The sequence below is a fragment of the Sphaeramia orbicularis genome, chromosome 8 (assembly GCF_902148855.1).
Source record: "Sphaeramia orbicularis chromosome 8, fSphaOr1.1, whole genome shotgun sequence".
Lineage (NCBI taxonomy): Eukaryota > Metazoa > Chordata > Actinopteri > Kurtiformes > Apogonidae > Sphaeramia > Sphaeramia orbicularis.
Window position 1 is genome coordinate 36,574,731 of NC_043964.1, and position 27,651 is coordinate 36,602,381.

The following is a 27,651-nucleotide window of genomic DNA, read 5'->3' on the forward strand; positions in this document are numbered from 1 at the left end:
TGGTGTGTCTGTCCAGCTTTGGTTTAATCATGATACAGTGCCTTTTGTATAGTCCTCCCAGTGGTGTGCTACTCCAACTAATTCCACATCAGCTCATTACATGGCCCTAGATCACTTCTTATCTCACCAAGGCAGGATGGGAAATAACTCATAACCATGAAAAAAATGTTAATTTAGCAGATCCTTCTGTGCTGTTGTACTGGTTGCATCTATTACATGTATATTTGCACTGACTTTATTTGCCAATGACCTCGTCAGAAATAAAACAAACTATAATAACATACGGTTTCAGATCAAAGATGTTAGTGGACGAGGTCGCTCAGATTGGCTCATTTTGTCTAAAGCTGAAGCAATTAATCGACTCAAAGACTGACTGATTATTCGATTACAATCTTCCTGAATCCATAACCCTATAAAACCATTTGTATCGCATGTGCGACACCAGGTTTTTAGAGCTCTATCGATAGCTGTAGGAAATATTAATCTACAGGTCAAAAGAGAGGGATGTAAAACCTGCTTATGTTTGAGGAGTAGATAGAACAATGTGAAGCTAAATGAAGAAGTGGAATGTCATTAATATTTTAGACACACAGCTTATAGAACCAGTTCAGTAAAAAGAAAGGGATTTTCTGAAGTAAATAATAGAAAATTAGTTGTAATGTCAGAGGTGAGAGGGTTTGTTACTTGCGACTCGCCATTAACTTCTGTTATCTTTCCCTCAGTGCAAAAGAGCAGTTGTACTAATCTGCTGCTCCGAGATTATTTCAGTGATCTAATGGGAGAACGCAGTTTAATGGTGTGAGGAGGATGACACGGACGACTCGGCAAAGAATTAAGTGGTTACAGAAAATGGATGGATGCAAGATAGTGTCACAGACGTATTTCTAGGATTAACTGTTAGTCAGCAGACTGTGAGGCGATGTTAATGGAGCAACGTCAGGCGTTACAATCAAATGGAACCGGAGAAAAGAATCTAAAGACAAACCCCAAAGAAGCGACGATCAGCTGACCGAGATTTAATAGAAAAAGGGCGAAATGCAGTTGTGACTCCTCCCTAATGTATCCACCTCCATCTTACTGGAAAAACAAAAAAATGTTACTTTGCACATTACAGTTTATTTTGGATCCTGTTTGTCCAGATTTTCTACAGTTCTTTTTTTATTCTTCTAATTTATTATGTATTGTGTGTTTGCTCTTCTTTTTGTCTGTCTGTCCATCCATGAAGATAATTTTGTGTCAAGCAAAGGGAAAAAAGGCAACAAAAGCTGTAGTTTTAAAACCAAAAAAAATCAAGATTTGAAAACAAAAATGAAGGTTTAAACATTTTTGAGCTAAACAAAATCGATTGTGTTCTCATTTTTGTGATCATATTTGAAATGAAAGAAAATGAGAACACAATCAGTTTTGTTAATCTTACATTTTTTTTGTTTCAAGACTATAGTTTTGTTTGCCTTTTTCCCTTTGCTTGCATAATAAAGACACAAAATGATCTTCATATCCATCCAATCCATCAAGATATTTTGTGTCTTTATTATGCAAGCAAAGGGAAAAAAGGCAAACAAAAAATATTGTATTGAAACAAAAAAAAACAAGATTTGAAAACAAAAATGAAGGTTTGAAAAGTTTTAAGTTTAACAAAATCGATTGTGTTCTCATTTTTGGGATCAGATTTGAAATGAAAGAAAATGAGAACACAATCGATTTTGTTAAGCTTACATTTTATTGGTTTCAAGACTATATTTTTTGTTTGCCTTTTTTCCCTTTGCTTGCATAATAAGACACAAAATTTTTGAAAGGTTTGAAAAAATTTTAAGTTTAAACAAATCGATTGTTTTCTCATTTTGTGATCAGTTTGAAATGAGAAGAAAGAAAAAGGTTTGTGAGCAGATTTGAAATGAAGAAAATGAGAACGAGACGTAATTTTTTTGTTTCAAGACTATATGTTTTGTTTGCCTTTTTCCCTTTGCTTGCATCATAAAGACACAAAATTATCTTCAGTATCCATCCATCCATCCTCCATCCATCCATCCATGAAGATAATTTTGTGTCTTTATGATGCAAGCAAAGAGAAAAAAGGCAAACAAAAAATATTGTATTGAAACAAAAAAAGATCAAGATTTGAAAACAAAAATGAAGGTTTCAAAAATTTAAGCTTAACAAACTCGATTATGTTATCACTTTTGTGATCATATTTGAATGAAGAAAGAAAATGTTTGTGATGCAGATTTGAAATGAAAGAGAGTGAACAGCTTACATTTTTGTTTCAGCCTATATTTTTTTGTTTGCCTTTTGTTCCCTTTGCTTGCATAATAAGGACACAAAAGTTATCTTCATATCCATCCATCCTCCATGAAGATAATTTTGTGTCTATTATGCAAGCAAAGGGAAAAAAGGAAAACACAAAATGTAGTTTTGAAACAAAAAAAATCAAGATTTGAAAACAAAAATGAAGGTTTCAAAATTTTTAAGCTTAACAAAATCGATTATGTTCTCATTTTTGTGATCATGTACTCAGATTTGAAATGAAAGAAAAATGAGAACACAATCGATTTTGTTAAGCTTCAATTTTTTTTTTTTAATTTCAAGACTGTATTTTTGATTTGCCTTTTTCCCCCTTACTTGCATAATAAAGACACAAAATTATCATCATATCCATCCATCCATCCATCCATCCATCAGATTTACATTTACATTTAGATCATTATGTTTTCTTGTAATAAAACCAATAGAAGCAGGTGCTTACTTTATAGAGGAGGTCACTTGAGACGCATTTTTTTTAGCTTAATCAGCTTTAACTGGCATATTAAAAAATACACCATAAAATATGCAGTTAAGGCTGATTTTACTGTTCCAGAGGCCTAAAGTGAACAAGGCCACAGATGTGAAAGTACAGTATGACTAAGCTGCTTTGATAGGATGTGGAACGACATTTTTTTTCTAGGGCTATATAGCCACGTAGGTAAACACATCACTTCTGCACGCCACACCCTCAGCTATGGGGCTGTCCTGTGATGCAAGGTACCTCACGGCTATGAAAAAGCAACATGGTGACCTACAGTACAGCAAAAGTCATCGCCATTATGCTGGGATGGACCAGAATAACAACATTATTAACATCACTTCACTGCCATCAAAGCAAATCATGCTTTAATTAAAGACTTCTGAACAATGTACAGTAGGTTAAAGATAAGTAAAACTTCTATAATGAAAAAATCACACATTAAAGGATTTGAAAAGCCATGTATGTAAACAAAGACCATGTTGCACCAATCCTCAACATAGTACAACATAAATACAGGCCAGTGAGGGAATATAAACTCAGCATTTGACACTGAGGCAGAATAAACATCAAATCAATACTGTATAGTACACCGACACGATGGACCATAAACAACACGGTGCTGATGTGAATTAGTTCAGATCAAATTACTTGAGATAAAGACTTATTTAGTAACCTGGAGTTGACTGTAGGGTTAAAAAGAAAGAATTAACAGAATATCTCTTCATCCCCTCTACTGTGGTTTTTTTTTTTTATTCAGTCAGTCTATAGTACTTTAATGACACAAAGACAAATGTAATCCTCAGCTCATTTATTTTCCTGCTGAGCACGTATGAGTAGATTTGAATCCAGGGCAATAAAACGATAATGATCATTGCAGTCATATTATTTTATACTGTATTGAATTATAATTGTAATTTTCTATTGTAACAATTTTATTTGGACATCTGCATCTGTTGGTATAGTAATCATTTTCATGCAATGTATTTTAGTCCTCTTGTTTTTTGTTTAGTTTTTTTTAATATTATCACATAAACCAAAATGTTTCTTTCTTTTTTATTCTATTTTACTCTTGTATATTGTAAAAACAGTCCCCGCCCCCACCCTTGTGGATCTGTCAAATTGTAGTACCTTATATATCGATCACATTGATTTCAGTGCATTAGTGTTTTTATGTGATATAAAAAACATTGTGGTTTCAATGTGAGGCCCAGTTTACATGACAACGCTCTCAGGTGAAAATGACAAAATATTCTCATCAGATGTGCCTTATGTTTAGATGGCAAAAGCATTTTTTGATGGTTGAAAATGCAAAAAAAAGTGAAATCACCTTCCAGAGTGGAAATCTTAAAAAACGCTCACTCTTGCTTCACTGTCTAAAGGGTGAAAATGCAAAACTGTCTTTTCTCGTTGCGTACGTTTACCGTCACAGGTACGCGCGAGTCCAGGAAAACAGCAACATGTCAGATTATTTCCCTGCGACAGAACCTTCAAGTGGTGTAAAGCAATAACTCCACCTCCTCATCTGTCCCAGACAAAATTGTCCGTTTTTGTGCGTTGCTTTGGCATGTTCTGGTTTCCTTTTTTGTGATCGTATTTTGCAAGAATAGGAACAGGAAGAGAAGATAGAAAGGTTCTATGCAAGCGCTGGTCTTGGTGGTGGTGATGCCACCTAGCCACCTAGCATGCATCCTACATCGATGAATAGAAAATTTTACACACTTTTGCGTGTCCATCTGCATACAGATTTCCCCCAAAAGGACACGCGTAAACATGGACTTGAAAGTGAGAATGCAACACCACTTTTGCATTTTTGGTTCAGATCATTACCGTCTAAACGTAGCCTCAGTCAATGAAGCATTTGCCATGAGGGTTCTGTACTGCACAAAAACTACTAAAGCAATGAAATCAGTGTTACTGCTAATATTTGACAGTCCAAGACTGATGTAAACAATGCCACGTCCCTCCACCACGTATTCTGTTGGAAATATCTATAAATTTAGTGTTTTTTTAAATTAAAATAAGTGGCATCACATATTGAAACTGGCATTTAAAGGGTTAAAATCATGAAAGTTATTGAACAGTTGCCAGTTTTGAGCAGAGCTGAAGGGGTTTAAGAGATTTATGCTGAAAAAATTCTAAAAATATTGATATATTAGGATTTTATTACATTTTTTTGGCATGTACAATTTTTAGCTCAAGGGTCCCCAAAGGGTGCTACAAGTTTCAGCAGCGTATAACAAACCTGTAAGACTAACTGAGATTAGATTAAATGAATATGTCAGAAACATTCTTGCAGAAACTCTTGCTATAAGATGTAACACAGCCGTAATTATTCCAGTTTCAAAAAAGAAAAATGTACAAAGGATTTCCTAAAACTACAAAAAACTGTTTTCTTCATTTATTTCATTTATCACAAACACAATTTTCACACATTTGGAGCAAAAATCCATCTCTGACATTTGACTTTCATCATTTTTTTCCTACTCTGTTTCTCTGTATGGACAGTAACTGGATAAAATAAAGGACAGTAGTCAATTTAAACAAATCACCACATCCAAAACTCACACAAGAACACAAACTTGTCTTGTCACACTAATATTGTAAGATAATAAAGAGGGTTAATGAAGTCTAGAACAGCAATGAAATTAACAAGCCAGCCCGTATTAATTAATATCTTCGATCCATTTTAGAGGTGTGTAAAACGCTTATAAAACAGCGACAAATATTGGCATTTTTATTCTTTCAGCGATGGACTATTTATGAGTTTTGCACTTGCTGTGTGTTTTCGGTGTGAGTTTTATCAGAGGTCACAACAGACCAGAAGTTTCATTTACCACATCTGAAGGAAACGATTTGGTCTGTGACAGACTGATATTTTTCTTTTCCAGACAGAAAGGGAAAGTATTATTATTATGTTTGCGGTGTCACAAGGTCATCTCCTTAGCTGAGAGCACAAATTATCTTGTGTCTGTTGTTGCTCACACTGTTGTGCTGTTATTTTCTTGTTTTACTTCCCATTGGAGAGATTTACTTTGTGGCGGTATTTAGGTCATGCAGTTTGCTGTAGTCCCAGGAGAAAGCTGCTGTTATCTTCGTTGAACTACCGATGTATCGCCCTTGAGCAAAACGCTTTACCACCTGCTCCAGATGCATTAGAGAACCAACTTTCAATGCAGTGATTAACCCCTTAATGCCTGAATTTATATACAAGTGTATTAAAAAAGATACTAAATTCAGTGGAGATTGTTAATTTGATTACAGCACGTGAAACAGAGTTTTGGGTATGTTGCATATTTGCGACTCTCGGCTTTGAGGGGTTTTAACCCATAAAGACCTCAACAGCCGCTGATGACCAAAACCATCTACTCATGTAAGTGTTTAATACTTGATAATCCACTAATCCTAGCAATACATGTAAATAATTGGTGTAAAATGCAGTTTTTCATCTTTTCACGGTCATCAGATATGACCCATTTGGACGTTCAGAGTCTCCGTAGTGAACGTGGAAACACCGTCATCTTCTACAACATTGATTCACTAGTAAAACCCATGGAGTTGGATCAATGACAGTGGATGGAGACACTTGTTTTATGTTCAGTTAATGATAGATTTTGTTGAAAAAGTCACTTTTTCTTCAGTTTTCTCTGTTTCTTATATGATAAAACACAGCTTTAATCTGAGTTTTTGTGAACATCTACGTGATCACACTGCAAAAAGGGATATCTAAAAATGAGATAAAAAGATTAAATCTGAGGAAAAAGGTACTCAAAAAAAGTGAAATATCTGTCCATGCAGCAAGATAATTTCACTTGACAAGATTTCTTGAATTAAGATTGTTAAATTTAGAATTAAGCATACAGATACATGAACACTTAAAATAAGAAATTAGCTCTTAAACAGGATAAATTATCTAACACTTCCAAATCTAAGGGTTTTTTTTAATCTTGGTAAGAACCAAATAATTTTAAGTGCAGTGAATTAAATGGAAAATACATGATTTACGCTGGAAAAAACTTCAAATAAGTGGTACCAGACACAACAAACCCCACCCCCTGCACATATTGTACCTTGTTTTGGCATCGATCCAGTTGATGTCATCATGTCTATGCATGTGCTGATGTCAGCTTATCAATTGCCTCTATAAATGGGCCGATTTTGAAGTAAACTAAAACAAAATTGATGTTTTTATAGACATTTGAAATTTCCCCCATTATAAATAAATGGGAGAAAAAAAGATTTAAAAAAATTCATAAAAAATTTTAACTTTGACCTACTTTTCCCAAAATGTAATGACATCTCTTCTGGGTCACTGGCAATCTATAAACCCAATTTGGTTTGAATTCAACCAATAGTTTTGGTGCTACAGACATGTGAAATTTCATCCATTATAAGTAAATGGGTTAAAAAAAGATTTAGAAAATTCATAAACAATTTGAATCTTGACTTACTTTTCCCAAAACGTAATCAGATCTATTCTGGGTCATTTGCAATCTTAAAACCTAATTTGGTATGAATTAACCGACAGTTTTGCTGCTAAAGTGTTAACAAACAAACAAACAAACCAAACCATGAACAATACCCCTTACTTCCCTTTTGGGGGCTGGGATAATAAACAGGATAATATTGCACTAAATAGTGATAAATCACTTTAGAATGATTAAATAGACAGAAAAGTTCATTTGGGAACTGCTACAGAAGAAGGACTTGACCTTTATGGGTTAAGAACATGCATGAATGAGACATTACGCTGAAACACATATTTCATACCTGGCATTTATTACATAAAAAAAAGCTTAATGTAAGGATCATATCAAGTCAACCCCAGTGGAAATTCTACAGCGACACCTATATTTCTGAATAACTTATCATTACTATTGGACCCATCTGCTTTTTCATAACAAAAACCATTGAAGTTAAAAAATATATAAGTTTTAAAAAAGAAAGGTGATGAAATGCTCGGCTCCCCCTTAGGCTTTAGCTCCACACTCCATTCCATCTGTACTCTATTACACTCACATAAGAGATTCCTGCATCTGTAGCACTCGGGTTAAGTAAAGCGCATGAATCACAAAGATCAATAAATGTGAATCATCTTCAAAAGAATAAAGGATTTAGACCGGCTTAGATACTCTACGTGTTTCACACCAGGCACATTTTCTTAAATGCTGGATCACCAGAGTCTAACCTTATAGACTGTATATATATTTTTTATTTACTACATCAAACCTATTACTTTAAATCCTTGCATTTGATTGTGTTTTGCTGTTTCTGAATACAAATAATACAAACATCAAAATATGAGTTTCGCCTGCATTTGCACTGGTTTAGATTTCGACATAGAATCAAAACTGACACGAAACAGACACAAAAGGAGGAAGGGAGAGATGCAATCCAGGCGCAGAGTTTAAGGACAGATATGCATGTTTAATGAGTAATGTGACCTAAATGTACCTCCTTGTCTCCTCCTGTTATCTTTGACTTAAGCATCGGAGGAAGCGTCTAATGAAGATGCTGATAACGCTAAATGCAAAGTGCATCTGTCAAATACTTCTGTGCAGTGTCATAAGGAATATCGCTTAAAAAATCCACCAGCCATTAAGTACAAAATAAAGAGCATGTTCATATCACTTTAATGTTGTTACCCGTGTTGGATTGTGTAACTGTATCAAAGGACACAACAGAGTTACGCTGTAAAATGACTTGTACTGTCAACTGGAATTGGAAAAGGTGACTCAAGTTATTCTAAGATTATTAAATTATCATGCTTTTATCTGGGGAAAAAAGTCTCTAAATTATGCCTATAGTAAAATATGTACATTTACATTTTACAGCAGACACAAACAGCATTTTTATCTAAAATTAGTGAAGAAATACACTGTATGGACAAACTACACATTTAATTTAGCTGTTTCAATTTTATATCGCAATATATATCATTGCAATAAATGTTTTAGTTTGTCTGTATGGTTAATTTGGTTTATTTTGTTGTTATACTTTCCTTGTTTCATTTTTTTTTATCCATTCAGACATTATTGTATGGACTTTATGTACACGATACTTTATTATAGTAAATAGGCTTTTTTTTTTTTTTTTTACCACAAATTAACATAAAAAACATACTCTATAAAACAGATCATTAACTCTGTAAAGCCTTAATCTTTAAATCATTGACAGAAAATTCCAGTTCTTTGAACCTGGAGCCTTATTAGTCTTCTGAACGACCCACACATTTTGTATTATATTTGATACATCGGGTCTCAATGCTCAAAACAGTATTATTTTTGACAAACAAAAACATAACACAAACACGTCTAACAAATTGGTAATTCTTTTCAAAATTGATAAAGTTCTTCCTCCTTCCTCATTAATGACAATCTCGTAGTGTCACTGGAAAGGCCTCTGGTGAATGAATTCCTCCCCCCGGTGGATTATCCGTGTATTGCATGTATCTAATTGTATACATCAGGTTTTTCAAGAAAAAAAATATCACACTGATCCTGTAGAGGGCTTCAAAACTCATGTATCAAATATGATACGTTTGGTGTTATAGGGTTAAAATTGTAATAACTTTCAAATTGTGGAAAATGATAGGACAGCACTTCATTTCCCAGAATACCTTGCCGTATCCAAGTCTTCAAAATGGTTGTCCAAACATTTAGGACATTTGGTTTGGGGTACACTCTAGTGAAATAAGCTAATTGAAGGCCATTAGGCTAATTATTCAACACTGAGGGAATGTAAGCTTAATGTTTGGGTCTGTACCTCCATTTGGAACAAAACTGTATGTTAAAAGTATGACATTCTCACTGATATGTGATAAGAATGAATTTCTCTGAATTGCAATGAATTCAATTCCACTTCTAATGGAAATATAAAATATATCGTGATATATATCATTGCAATAAATGTTTTAGTTTATCTGTATGGTTAATTTGGTTTATACTGTTGTTATATTTTCCTTGTTTATTTTTTTTTCATCCTTATTATTGTTGTAAATGCTCTACCTCTAGTTTATCGGAAATATTTGTCACATTCTGTCCGCAAATAATCATTTGAAACCACAGGGATTCGTCTGGTTTCCTCAACTCTACTCAGAAAGAAAACTCAACCTCTAAACTGAAAAAAAAAAAAAAATAATAATAATAATTTTTTATCATGACAATATTTTTAAATCAGTGGGGAATGGGATTGAGATGTATCCCAATATTTTTGTCCATAAAATGTAGATAAAAATGAAGTACATTTATGCAAATACTATATGCCTCAGTAGAAAAGCACCAGTACTTAAGTATCTCTATTTATGCCACTTTATAGTAGGAAACGGGAAATATTGTGCTTTTTTTTTCATTCCACTTCATTTATTTAACATCTGTAAAATTTAAACTTAAAAATATCATGTCATGATACGGTGCAGTACTGTACAACTGATGTACACAGAATAACAATAATTTGCTCCACATCTATGAATACAACATTAAAATGCTCTTAACTGCATTTTGAATAAAGCAGTACATTATCATACCCTAAATAATATAATACATTGAAAGGAGCCAACCTTTATAGTCAGTATAGAGGATGATATAATTTATAGTAAAGGTAGGGAATATTATGTTTGACTGACAATTTAGATTTAGACAGTTTCCTGTGAGACTTTGTATGATATAGAAACAAAATTGTCACCTTCCTAAAACACAGATAGGTACATTACATTATAATAACACTTGCCTAAATCATCAGTTTTTGTGTTTCCTGAAAAATCTGAAAAAAAAAAAAAAAAAAAGACTTCAGAGGATTTACAGAGGATTAAAGATATAATTATCTTATCACTGTATGTTTTCTCCTTAATCCCTGAATAATGTGAAAATCTAAAACCTGTCTGTGTTTCTGTAAATACTGTAATGATTTTAGTTGAAAATAGCATTAAAACACTCTCAATCCTGCAGCATCCAAAGCCCCAAGTGTATTTTACTGATAATTTTCACTTCCTATTACTGTACTTCTGTATTATTTAGATTTTGATTTTGATATGTACTCATCATGGACTATTTCGACACTATTTCTGTTTTCTGTAAGCAAAGGGAGTGTGTCCTTCCTCCTCTGACTTGGCTTTTGTCAGATGAAGATGACAAAAGGATTAGAAGGTACCAAGTGTCGTATTGTATTTCTATTGTACAATTATTACCCATGGATCAGCGCTGCATATTCAGTTTCCTACTGTCTTTTCTCAGGTGCCCAGCTTTAGAAGTGAATCTGATTTGATAAGTATGAGCATGTGGCTGGTGTAAGCGTGATATGAACACACTGTCATGTCCATGGTAACTGGGTTTGGCTGCCACTCCCAGGAATACTAATATGCAACGTGATGGCGTCTGCATATTGACTTCACTACAACAAAAACAACAGCATCTGCATCATGGGAACTACCTGACATTTATACTTTCTCTTTCTGAACCTTGTGAATATAAATGTAAAACAAGTGCTGCCAGGCACAACAAACCCCGCCCCTCACGCGCATTGTAGTTTATTTTGGCATTGATCCAGCTGATGTCATCGTGTCTATGCGTGTGCTGATGTCAGCATATCAAGTGCCTCTATAAATGTGCCAAGTTTGAAGCAAATTAAAACAAAAAAGATGTTTTTATAGACATGTGAAATTTCGCCCATTGTAAGTAAATGGGAGAAGAAAAAGATTTTAAAAATTCATAAAAAAATTTACCTTTGACCTACTTTTCCCAAAATGTAATGACATCTATTCTGAGTCACTGGCAATCTATAAACCCAATTTGGTATGAATTCAACCAACAGTTTTGCTGCAACAGACATGTGAAATTTCACCCATTATAAGTAAAAGGGAAAAAAAAAAGATTTTAAAAATTCACAAAAAATTTAAACTTTGCCCTACGTTTCCCAAAATGTAATGTCATCTATTCTGGGTCCCTGGTAATCTATAAACCCAATTTGGTATGAATTCAATTAATAGTTTTGCTGCTAGAGTGTTAACAAACAAACAAACTGAATCAAAAATAATACCTCTCTCCTCCCCTTTGGGTGGCGGGATGATAACAGTAACAAGTAATCTGTAATGTATTACAGATTGAAGTAACTTGCATAACACTGATTGTAACCAAATATATGTGTGTGGGAAACAGATTTTGCTAACATTAGTGTAAAGTTATATAGGTGTAACCCCTTAGCACCTGGCGTGTCTGTGATGAGCATTGAGCAAGTATGATTTATTTTAAATATTCATTAAATTTCAACTGTTTGCTCAATAACAAAATGTCTGAGCATGCTCAGTGTACCCCCCACTGCTTGTAGAAGCGGGGGCAAAACACAGAGCAGTGAGTCAGACGACTCGCTATAAAAAACAGATGGCCTTTTTTTTTTTTTTTACACCATTTACCATGTTGTTTGCAGGGTTGTCATGATTTTTACTTGATTTTTACTGTGTTTTTACAAAGTTTTGCCTGCCTAACTGGTTTTTGGAGTTCAACCAGGTGCCAAAAAGCAACTGATTTAGAAAAAGAGCCCCAAACAAAAACTATCTGGGCCAAAATTCAAATACTTGTTGTTCAGTGTGTTCCAGTTCACAGTTCATGTTCAACATCTTAAATCTCACTGATGTGCTTTCTGAGGGTCTTATTTAGAAAAACCTGTCAAACTTTGCTGTTTTTCCAAACCAGTTTTGACCTAAAACACACAGTAAAGCAAAACGACTGCCAGATATTGAAGGTAGAAGGACTCCTGAAGAAAAGGAACACAAGCACATACTTACAGCAGCTTTTATATAACACTTCTACAGCCACACATTCCAAGAAGTCCATTGTAACAGGTCTAAGTATATCCCTGTCCCTTACCCAGGGTTAAAGTGGCCTACGTCAGCTATACCCCCATGATATCAGTCGTGTTGATTGATATACACAAGAATTACTTAATTTTGTAACAATTTGTTGGGGTCCAGTTAAGTGAGAAAACTCAGGCTACATTCAGACAGCAGGTCTTAATGCACAATTCGGATTTTTGGGTGAAATCTGGGTTTTTTGTGTGCTTGTTCATATTACACATTAAATGCAACTTCTATCATTTTTGAGTATGAACTGAATACGACCCTGAAGTGCCGGCATGCACAAAAGAGGTCCTGATGTAAACGTGACCACGCAGGCACGCACTGGTTTACAGAAGTAAGTATGTTTTTCCTGCCGCTCCTCCTCCTGGGGCACAGAATTGTGATGTTTGTCACATTTCAATGACATAAAGGTCGGATAAATGCTAACCTGGCTGTTCAGACTGCGTAGCATAGTGGTCGGACATTGTCACTTTACTATTCCTCTAACTCAGGGGTGGCCAACCCTGGTCCTGGAGAGCCACAATCCAGCATGTTTTAGATGTTTCCCTCTTCCTGCACACCTGATGGTCGTTATCAGGCTTCTGCAGAGCTTGATGATAGGCTTATCATTTGACTCGTGTTGGAAGAGGGATACATCTAAAACATGCTGGATTGTGGCTCTCCAGGACCAGGGTTGGCCACCCCTGCTCTAACTCCATACTCAGCCATAGGTGATAGTATGGATCCAAGTTATTATTCCAACAACGACCGGCTTCCGCGACTCGCCTCGGAGGACCTCCAGGCGGCCACTTCCTTCACACTGTGGGTTCGAGTTTGAGGCTGGGAGAACCTCCAGCGAAGGGGTTTTCCCCACCCTTCCTCCGCATCTTTTCCGCGCCAGAGCCGTCACTAGCGAGACCAAGACACCCCATCTTCCTTAGGGGTTTGCAAGATGGAGCTGCCTAAGCTTCCGCGTACTCCTGGTCCCGCTCTGAAAAATCGATCTCATCCACTATTAATCGATTACTCAAAATTAAAACAAAATCAGTCTAAAATCGAGAAATCAATTTTTTTATCCAGCCCCACTTGGTTGATGACGTAAGGTTTTGTCTTCCTTTGACTTCTGCGTTTGTTGGATAGCGACAGAATTCCTTCCACACCACCACCTACTGTGTTGACCCTCTAACACCCACTTGTACTTGGGCACGGTCCGTGGTACGTGCTTGTGAATGCAGCATCTATGGGAAAGGTATGAACGTATCCAAATATGGTATGGACGCGAATATGCTGTGTGAAAACGTCCTTAAACACCGCAGGATGGTTCAAGGTCACACCTACTCAAGGTCATGCACTCAGGTTGGAGTGTTATGAAAGACTATAATGAGACAGACAGTAGGTGTGGTAGTTGTACAGTGGTGGTGTAGTCGTACATGTGTCCAAGAAATAAATTGATGTCCCATCCCAAATGTTTTATCTCTTTGTAAATAAGGCTCTCTAAATAATAGGTCGCTTTAACCTCAGGTATATTCTGAACAGGGGGTATTCTTTGACCTGTTACACCGTTTTATTGAAATAATGTCTCAGGGGTTAAAGGGTTTACATAGGACTAGCATCTACATCAGGGGTGTCAAACTCATTTTAGTTCAGGGGTCATATTCAACTAAATTTGATCTCCAGTGGGCCGAACCAGAAAAATAATAACATAATAACCTATAAATAATGACAACTCCAAATTTTTGTCTTTGTTTTAGTGTAAAAAAACCCCTTTAAATTATGAAAATACTTACTTTTATAAACTATAAAAAAAAAAAAAAAAAAAAAAAACCTGAAAAAACTGAAATTTAAATTAAAAAACATTAGAAAATTTAGTGCAATTTTAACAATATTATTCCTCAACTTCTCATTTGTCCATGTGCATTATGGATCAGATCTACAAAGACACTAAACACTGAGGAACAGGCAGAAAAATAGTTAAAATTGTGCTGAATTTTCTTTAGACATTTCAGGTTGTTCATATTTGTTCAGGTTATTCACATTTTAGTGTTACAGGATAGTTTGTAAATGTAAATATTTTCATAATTTAATGTTATTTTTTGCACTAAAACAAAGAAAAAAGTTTAAGCTGTTAATTCTAGATTTTTTTGGCTTAATTGAAGATTTTTTTACTTCATTGAAGATTTTTTTTTACTTCATTGAAGATTTTTTTTGGCTTAATTCAAGATTTTTTTTTTTTTTTACTTAATTGAAGGGTTTTTTTGGCTTAATTCAAGATTTTTTTACTTAATTGAAGATTTTTTTTTTTTGGCTTAATTCAACATTTTTTCCTTAATTCAAGCTAATTTTTTTTTTTTTTTTTTGCTTGATTTAATTCAAGACTGTGGAATTTTTGCACTTGGCAAAAACATCCCAGGGGCCGAACTGGCCGCATTTGGCCCCCGGGCCACATGTTTGACACCCCTGATCTAAGTCAAAATTATTAATCAGACACAAACAAAACAATGATGTGCCCAGACTCGATATGAATGTAGTCAATTATAGCTGCGATGAATAATTGCCTTGTAAATCAGTTCCTTTAGAGCTACACGGTTCACTCCCTCTGGCTCGGCGCCAAAATGACTGATTTGGTTCTGCTACAAACTGACGGCAGTCCTGTGATCTTTCATTACAAGCTGCACCTCTCTTGGAAAACCCTGCTGCTACAGTCACAGCTCCAGAAATTTCCCCAACATATGGAGCATTCGCGGCACAGCTGTCAGTTCCATTAAAAAATGGCAATGCCTGGAAGTCACAGCGAAATGAAATATGAACACCCGGATAGCTTGTCATGTTTGGTAAAACACACTGATTTAATAATAGATAGAAAAATGCTGTTTTGCTGTGTCTTAAAGTCTCATCAGTACTTGACTAAGTCTCTGCAGCGGTGAAGCAGAAGTGGGAGAAGAGGGAAACAGATGACGATGTGAACAGATGGAGTGTAAACGGTTCAGAGCGGAAACTGAAAATAACACAAAATAGTGCGACGTAGCTGATAAAGTCATGGATTCTGGATGGATTCTGTGGTATTTTGGCTGCCGTGCACGTTCCTTTTCAAATACTCTAGTTTATGTGGTTGTTTTGGCTCATAAAAATGTTTTGCTTGCATACGTCAAAACAAGATAGAAACAAGTAAATAAAGAGAACCCGTGCTCACCCTGGCGAAGTGCTCAGGGTCTCGCAGAAAGACAGTCCTCTCCTTAGCGATGCTGTTGCTATGGTAAAACTCCACCAGCTCGTTCAGAGAGGAGAAGATCTCGTCCCACACGTAGTACTGACCACACCGATCCTGCAGCACCTTGAAATGCTGAACATGGTCCCCGTAACTGCGAAAGAAATGAACAGATACAGAGAGAAATTAGTTAGAAAATAGTCTTTTAACCCTTAAAGACCCAAACAGCCTCTGCTGACCGAAAGCATCTACTGATCTAAAACATTTAATACCTGTTCATCCATTAATTCTATAAATCCATGTAAATAATTGGTGTAAAATGCAGTTTGTCATCTTTTCATGGTCATCAGATATGACCCATTTGGATGTTCAGAGGCTCCATAGGGAACATGGAAACACTGTCATCTTCTACAACATTGATCAATGATTTTTGTTTTTACATTCAAGGCATGGTCAAGCAGTTACACAGGGTAAAAACATTGTTCCGATGACAATGAGTCGGCCTACATTTACCTGACATAAAAGTGTAATACATGGATGGAAAGGATGTTTCTAGTACTTCAAGGTCATGCAAAGACATTTGTCAGTTTCAGCCATTTTCACAGAAATTTTTGTGTAAAACATCTCAGTTACGTAGGGTAAAAAAAAAAAAAAAAGGCAAATATTTCAGCCTATCAAAAGCTGCTGTTTTCACTTGAAGTTGACAAAATTAGCATTATCATAGTGTCAGGTATATTATTGACTGCAACTCCTGTAATTTTGGTGAAAAAAAATTAATTGATCTAGGATTGGGGGATATCAATATGAAGGGAAATCTGGTTACGTAGGGTAAAGTATTTATGGTTACGTAGGGTCAATTCTCAAGTCCTCGAGGCTGGTAATCCAAATTATCTGTCAAGTATAAATGGGTTAATGTTATCCTAATATCATGCTTGGTGTGAATAAGTATAAATAATGCTTAAAACCTATAATCACTAAGGTGGAGATATAAACCAGTACTGTCTTGGGCAAGAAAAGTATGAGACAAATAATGTAGATGTGGACGTTAAATATAGTCTTTTAAAACAATGAAAATCAATCGGCTCTCTCTCTTTTATTTACCTCCACCAGGAGCTTTTGTGATCACTTTGCTTTGTGTGCATGTGTGCATGTTTGTTTGTTTGTTAGCAGGATAACTCAAAAAGTTTTTGACGGATTTTCAGGAAATTTTCAGGAAATGTTGATACTGGCACAAGGAAGAAATGATTGAATTTTGGTGGTGATCGGAGGGGCGGAGGGGGGGGGGTCTGTCTTGGCGGAGGTCTGCACTCTCTGAGTGCTTTTCTTGTTTTGTTTTGTTTTTTTTGTAGACATTATTTACAAACAGTAAAGTTAGTTTTAGGACTCCCAAACAGTTATGTATCGGCTACAAATGACAAAATAAGTCTATCTTAAAGCTTTTTCGTCATCCACGCTGCAAAAAATCTAAATCTTACAAATTGTATTTTTCTCATTTCTAGTCAAAATATCTCATCACACTTAAAAAGAGACATAATCACCTAAAGAGTAACTTGTAAGTGAGATATAAGAACTTATTTTTAGACAATAGATCTTGAAAATCTTAGTTCAAATAGATGCACTCGGAGAGCGCAGACTTCCACCAAGGCAGATCAGTGACACCCCCCCGATCACCAAGATATATTTCACTTGTTCCATTGGCAGATTTTTTTGTTTTTTGCTTAATCCAAGATTTTTTTTGCTTAATTCAAGCACAAAAATCTGCCAGCGGAACAAGGGAAAATTATCTTGGTAAGATTTCTTGAAATAAGATTTTCCAGATCTATTGTCTAAAAATAAGTTCTTATATCTCACTGAAAAGTCAGTCTTTAGGTGATTATGTCTTATTTTAAGTGTGATGAGATATTTTGACTAGAACTTGGTAAGATTTTGATTTTTGCAGTGCAACATGTTCATAGTCCCCTGACTGTGCCCTTCAGTAATTGATATTTTTGCTGAAAAAGTCACTTTTTCTTCAGTTTTCTTTGTTTTGATGAATAACATTTGAATTCACTCTGAGTTTTCATGAGCATCTAAATTATATAGGAAATTAAATATAGGAAAATACATGATTCACAGTGAAAACTGCAAAATTAAAGAGGATAATATAATAACAGATGGTGATAAATCACTTAAGAAAGATAAAATATAGAGAAACATTCATTTTGGAACTGACACAAAAGTACCTCTGGGTCTTTACGGGTTAAAGCCTGGTATTAATATCATCAGTAGCAAAATTTAAAGTCCAAAGTCTTTGTAGCTTTAAAAGAAGATGGGATAAAAGTCTGCACATTATAAGGATAACATAAAAACTCAATCCATTAGTATTCTTTATCTACATCAGTTGAATTATTAGGCAGTGGAGCAGTTACTAAATGAGTCTGTGTTTGTGTGTGAGTCATTTTTTTGGAAAGAAAAGAGCAGACGTTGACATTTACATGGGCAGCTCTGTGCATCTTGAATTAGCCTCATATTCATTGAGATGGGAATTTGATTTTATTTCATTTTTTCCCCCTTGTTAATTAATATATTTAATTGTATAGTGAAGCTAAAAATAATTTGGGAAAAGCAAAACGACACAAACCAAAATAGCCAGGCGATGTCAGAGTAAGTGGCGATTAGAAGAGTGGGGCCAGGTTTTTGTTGGCAGTCGTACCTGCTCCCCTATCCTGCTGTGTGGTAGTTGCTTAGTAACTTGCCAGCTTATCTTTAGCAAATCTGGACATCTCACCATGATTGTACGATTATGTAACACCGATTAACGTGCAGAGGAAGTCAGTGTAACGCCCCCATGTTTCTAAACAAATCACAGAGTAGGTGTGTGTTAGTGTGTGTTAATGACTGAAATCTGTTTGTGAAGATGAGAGAAGCGTAATAGTACAGTGAATTAGACAGTGTTCATTAATATTTTATTGGTGATACAGAAAGATGCAGCTTTGACCTTTGACCCACAGTCATCACCTCACTTTAGAATCATTGTCTTTTTTTTTTTTTTTTTTTTTAACTTGTCTTGTCCAGCATCATAACAGCAGAATGGTGGTCCGGCTGCCTTGTTGTGCTAAACAAATGAACTTTGCCAAGGGGAACTTCATATAGAGTATATAAGGCTGCCCTTGATATTCCACCGTTTTTATTTGGGGTTTTGTTGAATCACATTTTGATGTCGGACCTGACAGGGAAAAACAGGAAGAAAGAGAGGAAAGGGAGAAGAAAGAAGGAGAGGGCAAAAGGGGTGTAAGAGCCAAAACAGGATGGCTAATAGGAATTAATGTTTATAAGTTTATTTGTGTGAAATTGCAAATTTCTGATTTTCTTTGTTGCTATTTAACCCTCCAGTATCCGGGTGCGCCTTTTGGGCACACTTTGCACTTTGTGTTAAAAAACTTCATATTATTTTTTACAATTTAAATAAGGCTAGAATTCAAAAGTTGTTCATTTTTGCATGATCTTTAAAATTCTGGCCACCAACTCAAATTTGCACATTGTAAACAAAAGAAAATTACCAGACTAGCATCTGTCTCTCAAGTGTGCCTAAAACGCACTATTTCTTCTTTTGATATGTATGATTAGGGCTGACCTTGATTTACAAAAATAAAATCAAATTAGAGCAGAAAAGTAAATCAATATATAATATTTAATAGTTTGATTTATAGGTGTGCATTTTACGCACACTTGGTGACAGATGCTAGTATTTTTGAACATTTGACTTAGCACCAAAGGTAACAGATCTAATCAGAAAACATGACCTAAACAAGTGGTACCAGGCACAACGAATCCCACCCCTCACACATACTGTAGCTTATTTTGGCATCGATCCAGCTGATGTCATCATGTCTATGCATGTGCTGATGTCAGCATATCGGTTACCTCTATATATGTGCCAAGTTTGAAGTAAATTGAAACAAAATTGATGTTTTTATAGACATTTGAAATTCCGCCCATTATAAGTAAATGGGAGAAAAAAAGATTTTAAAAATTCATAAAAAAATTGAACTTTGACCTACTTTTCCCAAAATGTTACCACATCTATTCTGGGTCACTGGCAATCTATAAACCCAGTTTGGTATGAATTCAATCAATAGTTTTGCTGCTACAGACATTTGAAATTTGAAAATATGAAAAGTGACTTTTTCAGCAAAATATATCATGAACTGAACATAAAATAAGTTTCTCCATCCACTGTCATTTGTCATATTACATGGGTTTTACTGATGAATCAGTGTTTCTACATTCACTACGGAGCCTCTGAACAAGCCACCATTTCTTATATTATCCTCTATATTTTGTGTTTTTCTGTGTAAATCAGGTATTTTCCAGTATTTTTCATTCACTGATCACATAGATGTTCTTAAAAGCTCTGAGTAAATTCAAAGGCTAATAAATCAAATCAGAAAAAATGAGAAAAAAGTGACTTTTTCTGCAAAATATATCATGAACTGAACATAAAATATGTTTCTCCATCCACTGTCATTTGTCATTTGTACGTGGGTTTTACTGATAAATCAGTGTTTCTACATTCACTATGGAGCCTCTGAACAAGCCACCATTTCTTATATTATCCTCTATATTTTGTGTTTTTTCAGCATAAACCAGGTATTTTCCTGTATTTAATTCACTGATCATGTAGATGTTCAGTAAAGCTCTTATTAGAGTTGAGGGTTATTATATCAGAAACAGAAAAAACAGAAGAAAAAATGACTTTTTCAGCAAAATCTATCATTAACTAATATAAACCCAGTGTCTTCATCCACTGTCATTGCCAACTCCATGGGTTTTACTGGTGAATCAATGTTGTAGAAGATGACGGAGCCTCTCAGCGTCCAAATGGGTCATATCTGATGACCCTGTTTTAGCACACGGGGTGACAGGGCTTTTAATGCTGTAGCACCGCGTCTTTGGAATGACCTGCCTCTACACTTACGGTCCATGGACTCTGTAGAGCACAGGTGTCAAACATGCGGCCCGGGGGCCAATTCCGGCCCACCAAAGGGTCCAGTCTGGCCCCTTGGGATGAATTTGTGAAATGCAAAAATTACACTAAAGATATTAATCATTTTAGTTCAGGTTCCACATACAGACCAAATTAATTTCAAGTGGGTCAGATCAGTAAAATACTATCTTAATAGCCTATAAATACTCACAACTCTAAATTTTTCTTTTTGTAAATGTAAACATTTTCATGTCATTTTACTGTATTTTATGTCATTTTACTGTATTTACACTAAAACAAACTATCATTTCACAAAAACGCAAAAAAACCTCAATCAATATAAACATTTTAAAATGTCTGAAGTGTAATTTTAACAGTATTCTGCCTGTTATTAAATGTTTTGTGTGTTTGTTGATCCACTGTGATCTGTAAGTTGTAATTTACATGTTTAAATGATAAACTGAGACAGAATATTGTTAAAATTGTACTGAGCTTTCTTAAGAAATTTCAGTTGGTTCATTTTATTTACATTGTTTTAAAGGATAGTTGGTAGATGTAAACATTTTCATCACATAAATTTACTTTTTTTGCTCTAAAACATAGAGAAAAGTTTGGAGTTGACATTATTTATATATTATTATGTTATTATTTTACTGGTCCGGCCTACTTCAGATCAAATTTGGCTTAATGTGGCCCCTGAACTAAAATGAGTTTGACGCCCCTGCTGTAGAGAGTTTTAAAAAAACACCTCAAAACACTCCTGTTCAAGCAGGCTTTTTTAATTTCCCAACTGAAGCAGAGCTGCTACAAACTGATTGCACTTTATGTATTTATCATATTTTAACTGTATTTTCATTGTATTTTATTGTGTTTTAATGGTATTTTAACTGTATTTTATTCATACTGTTTATTTGTACTTTGCACTGTAGAGCACTTTGTGACTGTCTATGAAAAGCGCTCTATAAATAAAATTTACCTTACTTACTTTACTTATGAAAACATGACAAACTGCATTTTACACCAATTATTTACATTTATTGATAGGATTAATGGCTCAACATTTATTAAACATTTCAGCTCAGTAGATGCTTTTGGTCACTGGTGTATATTTGGGTCTTTATGAGTTAAATTTTGGCGTTTGTCTTCATGTAACAATATACAGTATATAGCACAGGTGTCAAACATGTGGCACATGGGCCAAAACCGGCCCGCCAAAGGTTCCAATCTGGCCCGCGAGATGAATTTGCAAAGTGCAAAATGCAAAAATTACCCTGAAGATATTAACAGCCAAGGGCATGAAACTCAAAGTAACTGCATAATAACCTAGAAATAAAATTTTCTTCTTGGTTTAATGTGAGAAAAATAATATGACATTATGCCTCTAAATAATGGCAACACCAATTTTTTCTCTTTGATTTATTGCAAAGAACATTAAATTCTGATATCCTTTAACAATAAAATGTCAATAACCTCAACAAATATGAACAACCTGGAATGTCCAAAGAAAAATAAGTGCAATTTTAACAATATTCTGCCTGTTTTGTGCCTTTGTAGATCTGATCTGTAATGCACATGTACAGGGGTTGGACAAAATAATGGAAACACCTTCACCTCAAGATGATAATGCCCCAATCCATACAGCTAGAATTGTTAAAGAATGGCATGAGGAACATTCTAATGAAGTTGAGCATCTCGTATGGCCGGCACAGTCCCCAGACCTCAACATTATTGAGCTTTTATGGTCAGTTTTAGAGATTCAAGTAAGACGTCGATTTCCACCGCCATCGTCTCTAAAAGAGTTGGAGGGTATTCTAACTGAAGAATGGCTTAAAATTCCTTTGGAAACAATTCACAAGTTATATGAATCAATACCCCGGAGAATTGAGGCTGTAATTGCCGCAAAAGGCGGACCTACACCATATTAAATTATATTTTGTTGATTTTTTTAAGGTGTTTCCATTATTTTGTCCAACCCCTGTATAAATCATAAGTTGAGGCAAAATATTGATAAAATTGTACTTACTTTTCCTCAGAAATTTCATTTTTTTTTCAGTTATTCACATCTTTTTTGTGTTGGATAGAAATAGTTTCACCATTTAATGTTATTTTTTGCACTAAAAAATTTGGAGTTATCATTATTTATAGGCTATTATGCTATTATTTCACTGGTCTGGCCCACTGGCGATCAAATTGGGCTGAATATGGCCCCTGAAAGAAAATGAGTTTGACACCCCTGGTATATACGGATAAATGATAAAGATTCCACTTCTAAATAAAAATAAAGATCAGCCAGTCCTGTAATGAATAAAACATTTAAACGTGTGATATGGGATGCTCAGGGACACTTGTTGTTGTCCTAGAATAACCACGGTACGGGATCAAACTCCACCCCCGTCTCATCTGATGAGCTCTGCACCAGCTCACAGACAATAAATGAATGATGGCCCGTTTCACCCAGAATTCCTTTTCTCTATTCAAACGCTGAGCTGTGTGAACAAGCCGGCCCGGCTCCCCGATGACTGGATGGCATTCAGCTACACCTCCACCCTGCCCTTCTTTCACTGCCTTCTCTGTTTCACCCTGTTTGTTCCCAGCCTCGATCAGCCTCCCAGAAATGAGACCGACTGTAAACAAGCGTCTTTTTTTGTTTTTTTGTTCCAAATATGAAAACGTTCATGCATGATTTGTTAATGAACTAGTTGTATTTTTGACATTAAGCATATCCGTACATATTTCTTTTAGCATAATACACATTTAAATTGTAGTGGTTTCCATGCATCAACAGTTTTAACATGTTATTTCATTGATTTTTAAGGACAAACACACAAAACCTACTATTTCAGTAGAAAATGTAACAGTCCACTGTGGTGAATGAAAGAAAATGACAGTGTAAGGATTAAACTGTGAACAAACTATTACCTGCACAAGAAAATTTCTTTGAAACCATGTTTTGATTCATTATACAATATATAAAGATAAGATATGACTTTATTTATCCCTCAATGGAGACAAGCAAGCAAGGTTATAATAGTTTTGGATTTTTCATTGTAGTTTAGTTTTATTTAGTTCTGACTTTTTTTCTCTAATTCAGTTTGTTTTAATTTGTTTTAGAGCAGGTTTGCTAGTGTTTATTAATTTCAGTTTTTTGTAAATGCTTAGTTTTAGTTTAATTTAGTATTAGTTTTATAGTTTTTTCATATCTTTAATCTTCCTTGCCGTTGTATTCAAAGAAATCCCATACAGGACTCTGCTACTTCCTCCCAACTTTAGTCTACACGTTGCCAGGTAGACGACTCTAAACGACAAGTGACAAGAAGTGATAGACTGTGAAGTGACATACGGTGCCGCCTGCTAAAATTGCTAGAGCGAAATAAACTAATTTCATATCAATTCAACATTAACAAAGGCGAAAACGAAGGGAATTTTATCCATAATTTTTATACGTTTTAGCTAGTTTTGTAAACACACAAAACAGTTTCAGTTAGTTATCATTTTTTCTTTTAATTATAGTTTTTAATTATTTCAGTTAATAAAAATGTTTTTTCAATTGTAGTTTTCATGATTTCGTTAGGAATAATGAAATTTTATGAGAAAATTAGGGAATTTTATCCATAATTTTTATACATTTTAGCTAGTTGTTAAGCACACGTTACAGTTTCAGTTAGTTATCATTTTTTCTTTTAATTATAGTTTTTATTTATTTCAGTTAATGAAAATGTTTTTTGAATTCTAGTTTTCATTATTTTGTTAGGAATAATGAAATTTTATGAGAAAATTAGGGAATTTTATCCATAATTTTTATACATTTTAGCTAGTTGTTAAGCACACATTACAGTTTCAGTTAGTTATCATTTTTTCTTTTAATTATAGTTTTTATTTATTTCAGTTAATGAAAATGTTTTTTGAATTCTAGTTTTCATTATTTTGTTAGGAATAATGAAATTTTATGAGAAAATTAGGGATTTTTATCCATAATTTTTATACATTTTAGCTAGTTGTTAAGCACACGTTACAGTTTCAGTTAGTTATCATTTTTTCTTTTAATTATAGTTTTTATTTATTTCAGTTAATGAAAATGTTTTTTGAATTCTAGTTTTCATTATTTTGTTAGGAATAATGAAATTTTATGAGAAAATTAGGGAATTTTATCCATAATTTTTATACATTTTAGCTAGTTGTTAAGCACACATTACAGTTTCAGTTAGTTATCATTTTTTCTTTTAATTATAGTTTTTATTTATTTCAATTAATAAAAATGTTTTTTGAATTCTAGTTTTCATTATTTTGTTAGGAATAATGAAATTTTATGGAGAAAATTAGGGAATTTTATCCATAATTTTTATATGTTTTAGCTAGTTGTTAAGCACACATTACAGTTTCAGTTAGTTATCATTTTTTCTTTTAATTATAGTTTTTATTTATTTCAATTAATGAAAATATTTTTTGAATTCTAGTTTTCATTATTTTGTTAGGAATAATGAAATTTTATGGAGAAAATTAGGGAATTTTATCCATAATTTTTATATGTTTTAGCTAGTTGTTAAGCACACATTATAGTTTCAGTTAGTTATCATTTTTTCTTTTAATTATAGTTTTTATTTATCTCAGTTAATGAAAATATTTTTTGAATTCTAGTTTTCATTATTTCGTTAGGAATAATTAAATTTTATGGAGAAAATTAGGGAATTTTATCCATAATTTTTATATGTTTTAGCTAGTTGTTAAGCACACATTACAGTTTCAGTTAGTTATCATTTTTTCTTTTAATTATAGTTTTTATTTATTTCAGTTAATGAAAATGTTTTTTGAATTCTAGTTTTCATTATTTTGTTAGGAATAATGAAATTTTATGAGAAAATTAGGGAATTTTATCCATAATTTTTATACATTTTAGCTAGTTGTTAAGCACACATTACAGTTTCAGTTAGTTATAATTTTTTCTTTTAATTATAGTTTTTATTTATTTCAATTAATAAAAATGTTTTTTGAATTCTAGTTTTCATTATTTTGTTAGGAATAATGAAATTTTATGAGAAAATTAGGGAATTTTATCCATAATTTTTATACATTTTAGCTAGTTGTTAAGCACACGTTACAGTTTCAGTTAGTTATCATTTTTTCTTTTAATTATAGTTTTTATTTATTTCAGTTAATGAAAATGTTTTTTGAATTCTAGTTTTCATTATTTTGTTAGGAATAATGAAATTTTATGAGAAAATTAGGGAATTTTATCCATAATTTTTATACATTTTAGCTATTTGTTAAGCACACATTACAGTTTCAGTTAGTTATCATTTTTTCTTTTAATTATAGTTTTTATTTATTTCAATTAATAAAAATGTTTTTTGAATTCTAGTTTTCATTATTTTGTTAGGAATAATGAAATTTTATGGAGAAAATTAGGGAATTTTATCCATAATTTTTATATGTTTTAGCTAGTTGTTAAGCACACATTATAGTTTCAGTTAGTTATCATTTTTTCTTTTAATTATAGTTTTTATTTATCTCAGTTAATGAAAATGTTTTTTGAATTCTAGTTTTCATTATTTCGTTAGGAATAATTAAATTTTATGGAGAAAATTAGGGAATTTTATCCATAATTTTTATATGTTTTAGCTAGTTGTTAAGCACACGTAACAGTTTCAGTTAGTTATCATTTTTTCTTTTAATTATAGTTTTTATTTATTTCAATTAATGAAAATGTTTTTTGAATTCTAGTTTTCATTATTTCGTTAGGAATAATGAAATTTTATGGAGAAAATTAGGGAATTTTATCCATAATTTTTATATGTTTTAGCTAGTTGTTAAGCACGCATTATAGTTTCAGTTAGTTATCATTTTTTCTTTTAATTATAGTTTTTATTTATCTCAGTTAATGAAAATATTTTTTGAATTCTAGTTTTCATTATTTCGTTAGGAATAATTAAATTTTATGGAGAAAATTAGGGAATTTTATCCATAATTTTTATATGTTTTAGCTAGTTGTTAAGCACACATTACAGTTTCAGTTAGTTATCATTTTTTCTTTTAATTATAGTTTTTATTTATTTCAGTTAATGAAAATGTTTTTTGAATTCTAGTTTTCATTATTTTGTTAGGAATAATGAAATTTTATGAGAAAATTAGGGAATTTTATCCATATTTTTTATACATTTTAGCTAGTTGTTAAGCACACGTTACAGTTTCAGTTAGTTATCATTTTTTCTTTTAATTATAGTTTTTATTTATTTCAGTTAATGAAAATGTTTTTTGAATTCTAGTTTTCATTATTTTGTTAGGAATAATGAAATTTTATGAGAAAATTAGGGAATTTTATCCATAATTTTTATACATTTTAGCTAGTTGTTAAGCACACGTTACAGTTTCAGTTAGTTTTCATTTTTTCTTTTAATTATAGTTTTTATTTATTTCAGTTAATGAAAATGTTTTTTGAATTCTAGTTTTCATTATTTCGTTAGGAATAATGAAATTTTATGGAGAAAATTAGGGAATTTTATCCATAATTTTTATATGTTTTAGCTAGTTGTTAAGCACGCATTATAGTTTCAGTTAGTTATCATTTTTTCTTTTAATTATAGTTTTTATTTATCTCAGTTAATGAAAATATTTTTTGAATTCTAGTTTTCATTATTTCGTTAGGAATAATTAAATTTTATGGAGAAAATTAGGGAATTTTATCCATAATTTTTATATGTTTTAGCTAGTTGTTAAGCACACATTACAGTTTCAGTTAGTTATCATTTTTTCTTTTAATTATAGTTTTTATTTATTTCAGTTAATGAAAATGTTTTTTGAATTCTAGTTTTCATTATTTTGTTAGGAATAATGAAATTTTATGAGAAAATTAGGGAATTTTATCCATATTTTTTATA

The 27,651-nt window shown here is 33.2% G+C and overlaps 1 protein-coding gene across 1 annotated transcript in view; it reads right to left on the reverse strand.

Moving 5' to 3' along the window:
* grapa (GRB2 related adaptor protein a) overlaps window positions 1–27,651 on the reverse strand; it is a 104,874-nt gene that overhangs the window by 14,149 nt on the left and 63,074 nt on the right. The window contains exon 4 of the mRNA XM_030142150.1: window positions 15,799–15,967. Within this exon, the coding sequence (XP_029998010.1) occupies window positions 15,799–15,967 (169 nt within the window). The remainder of the gene's footprint in view (window positions 1–15,798; window positions 15,968–27,651) is intronic.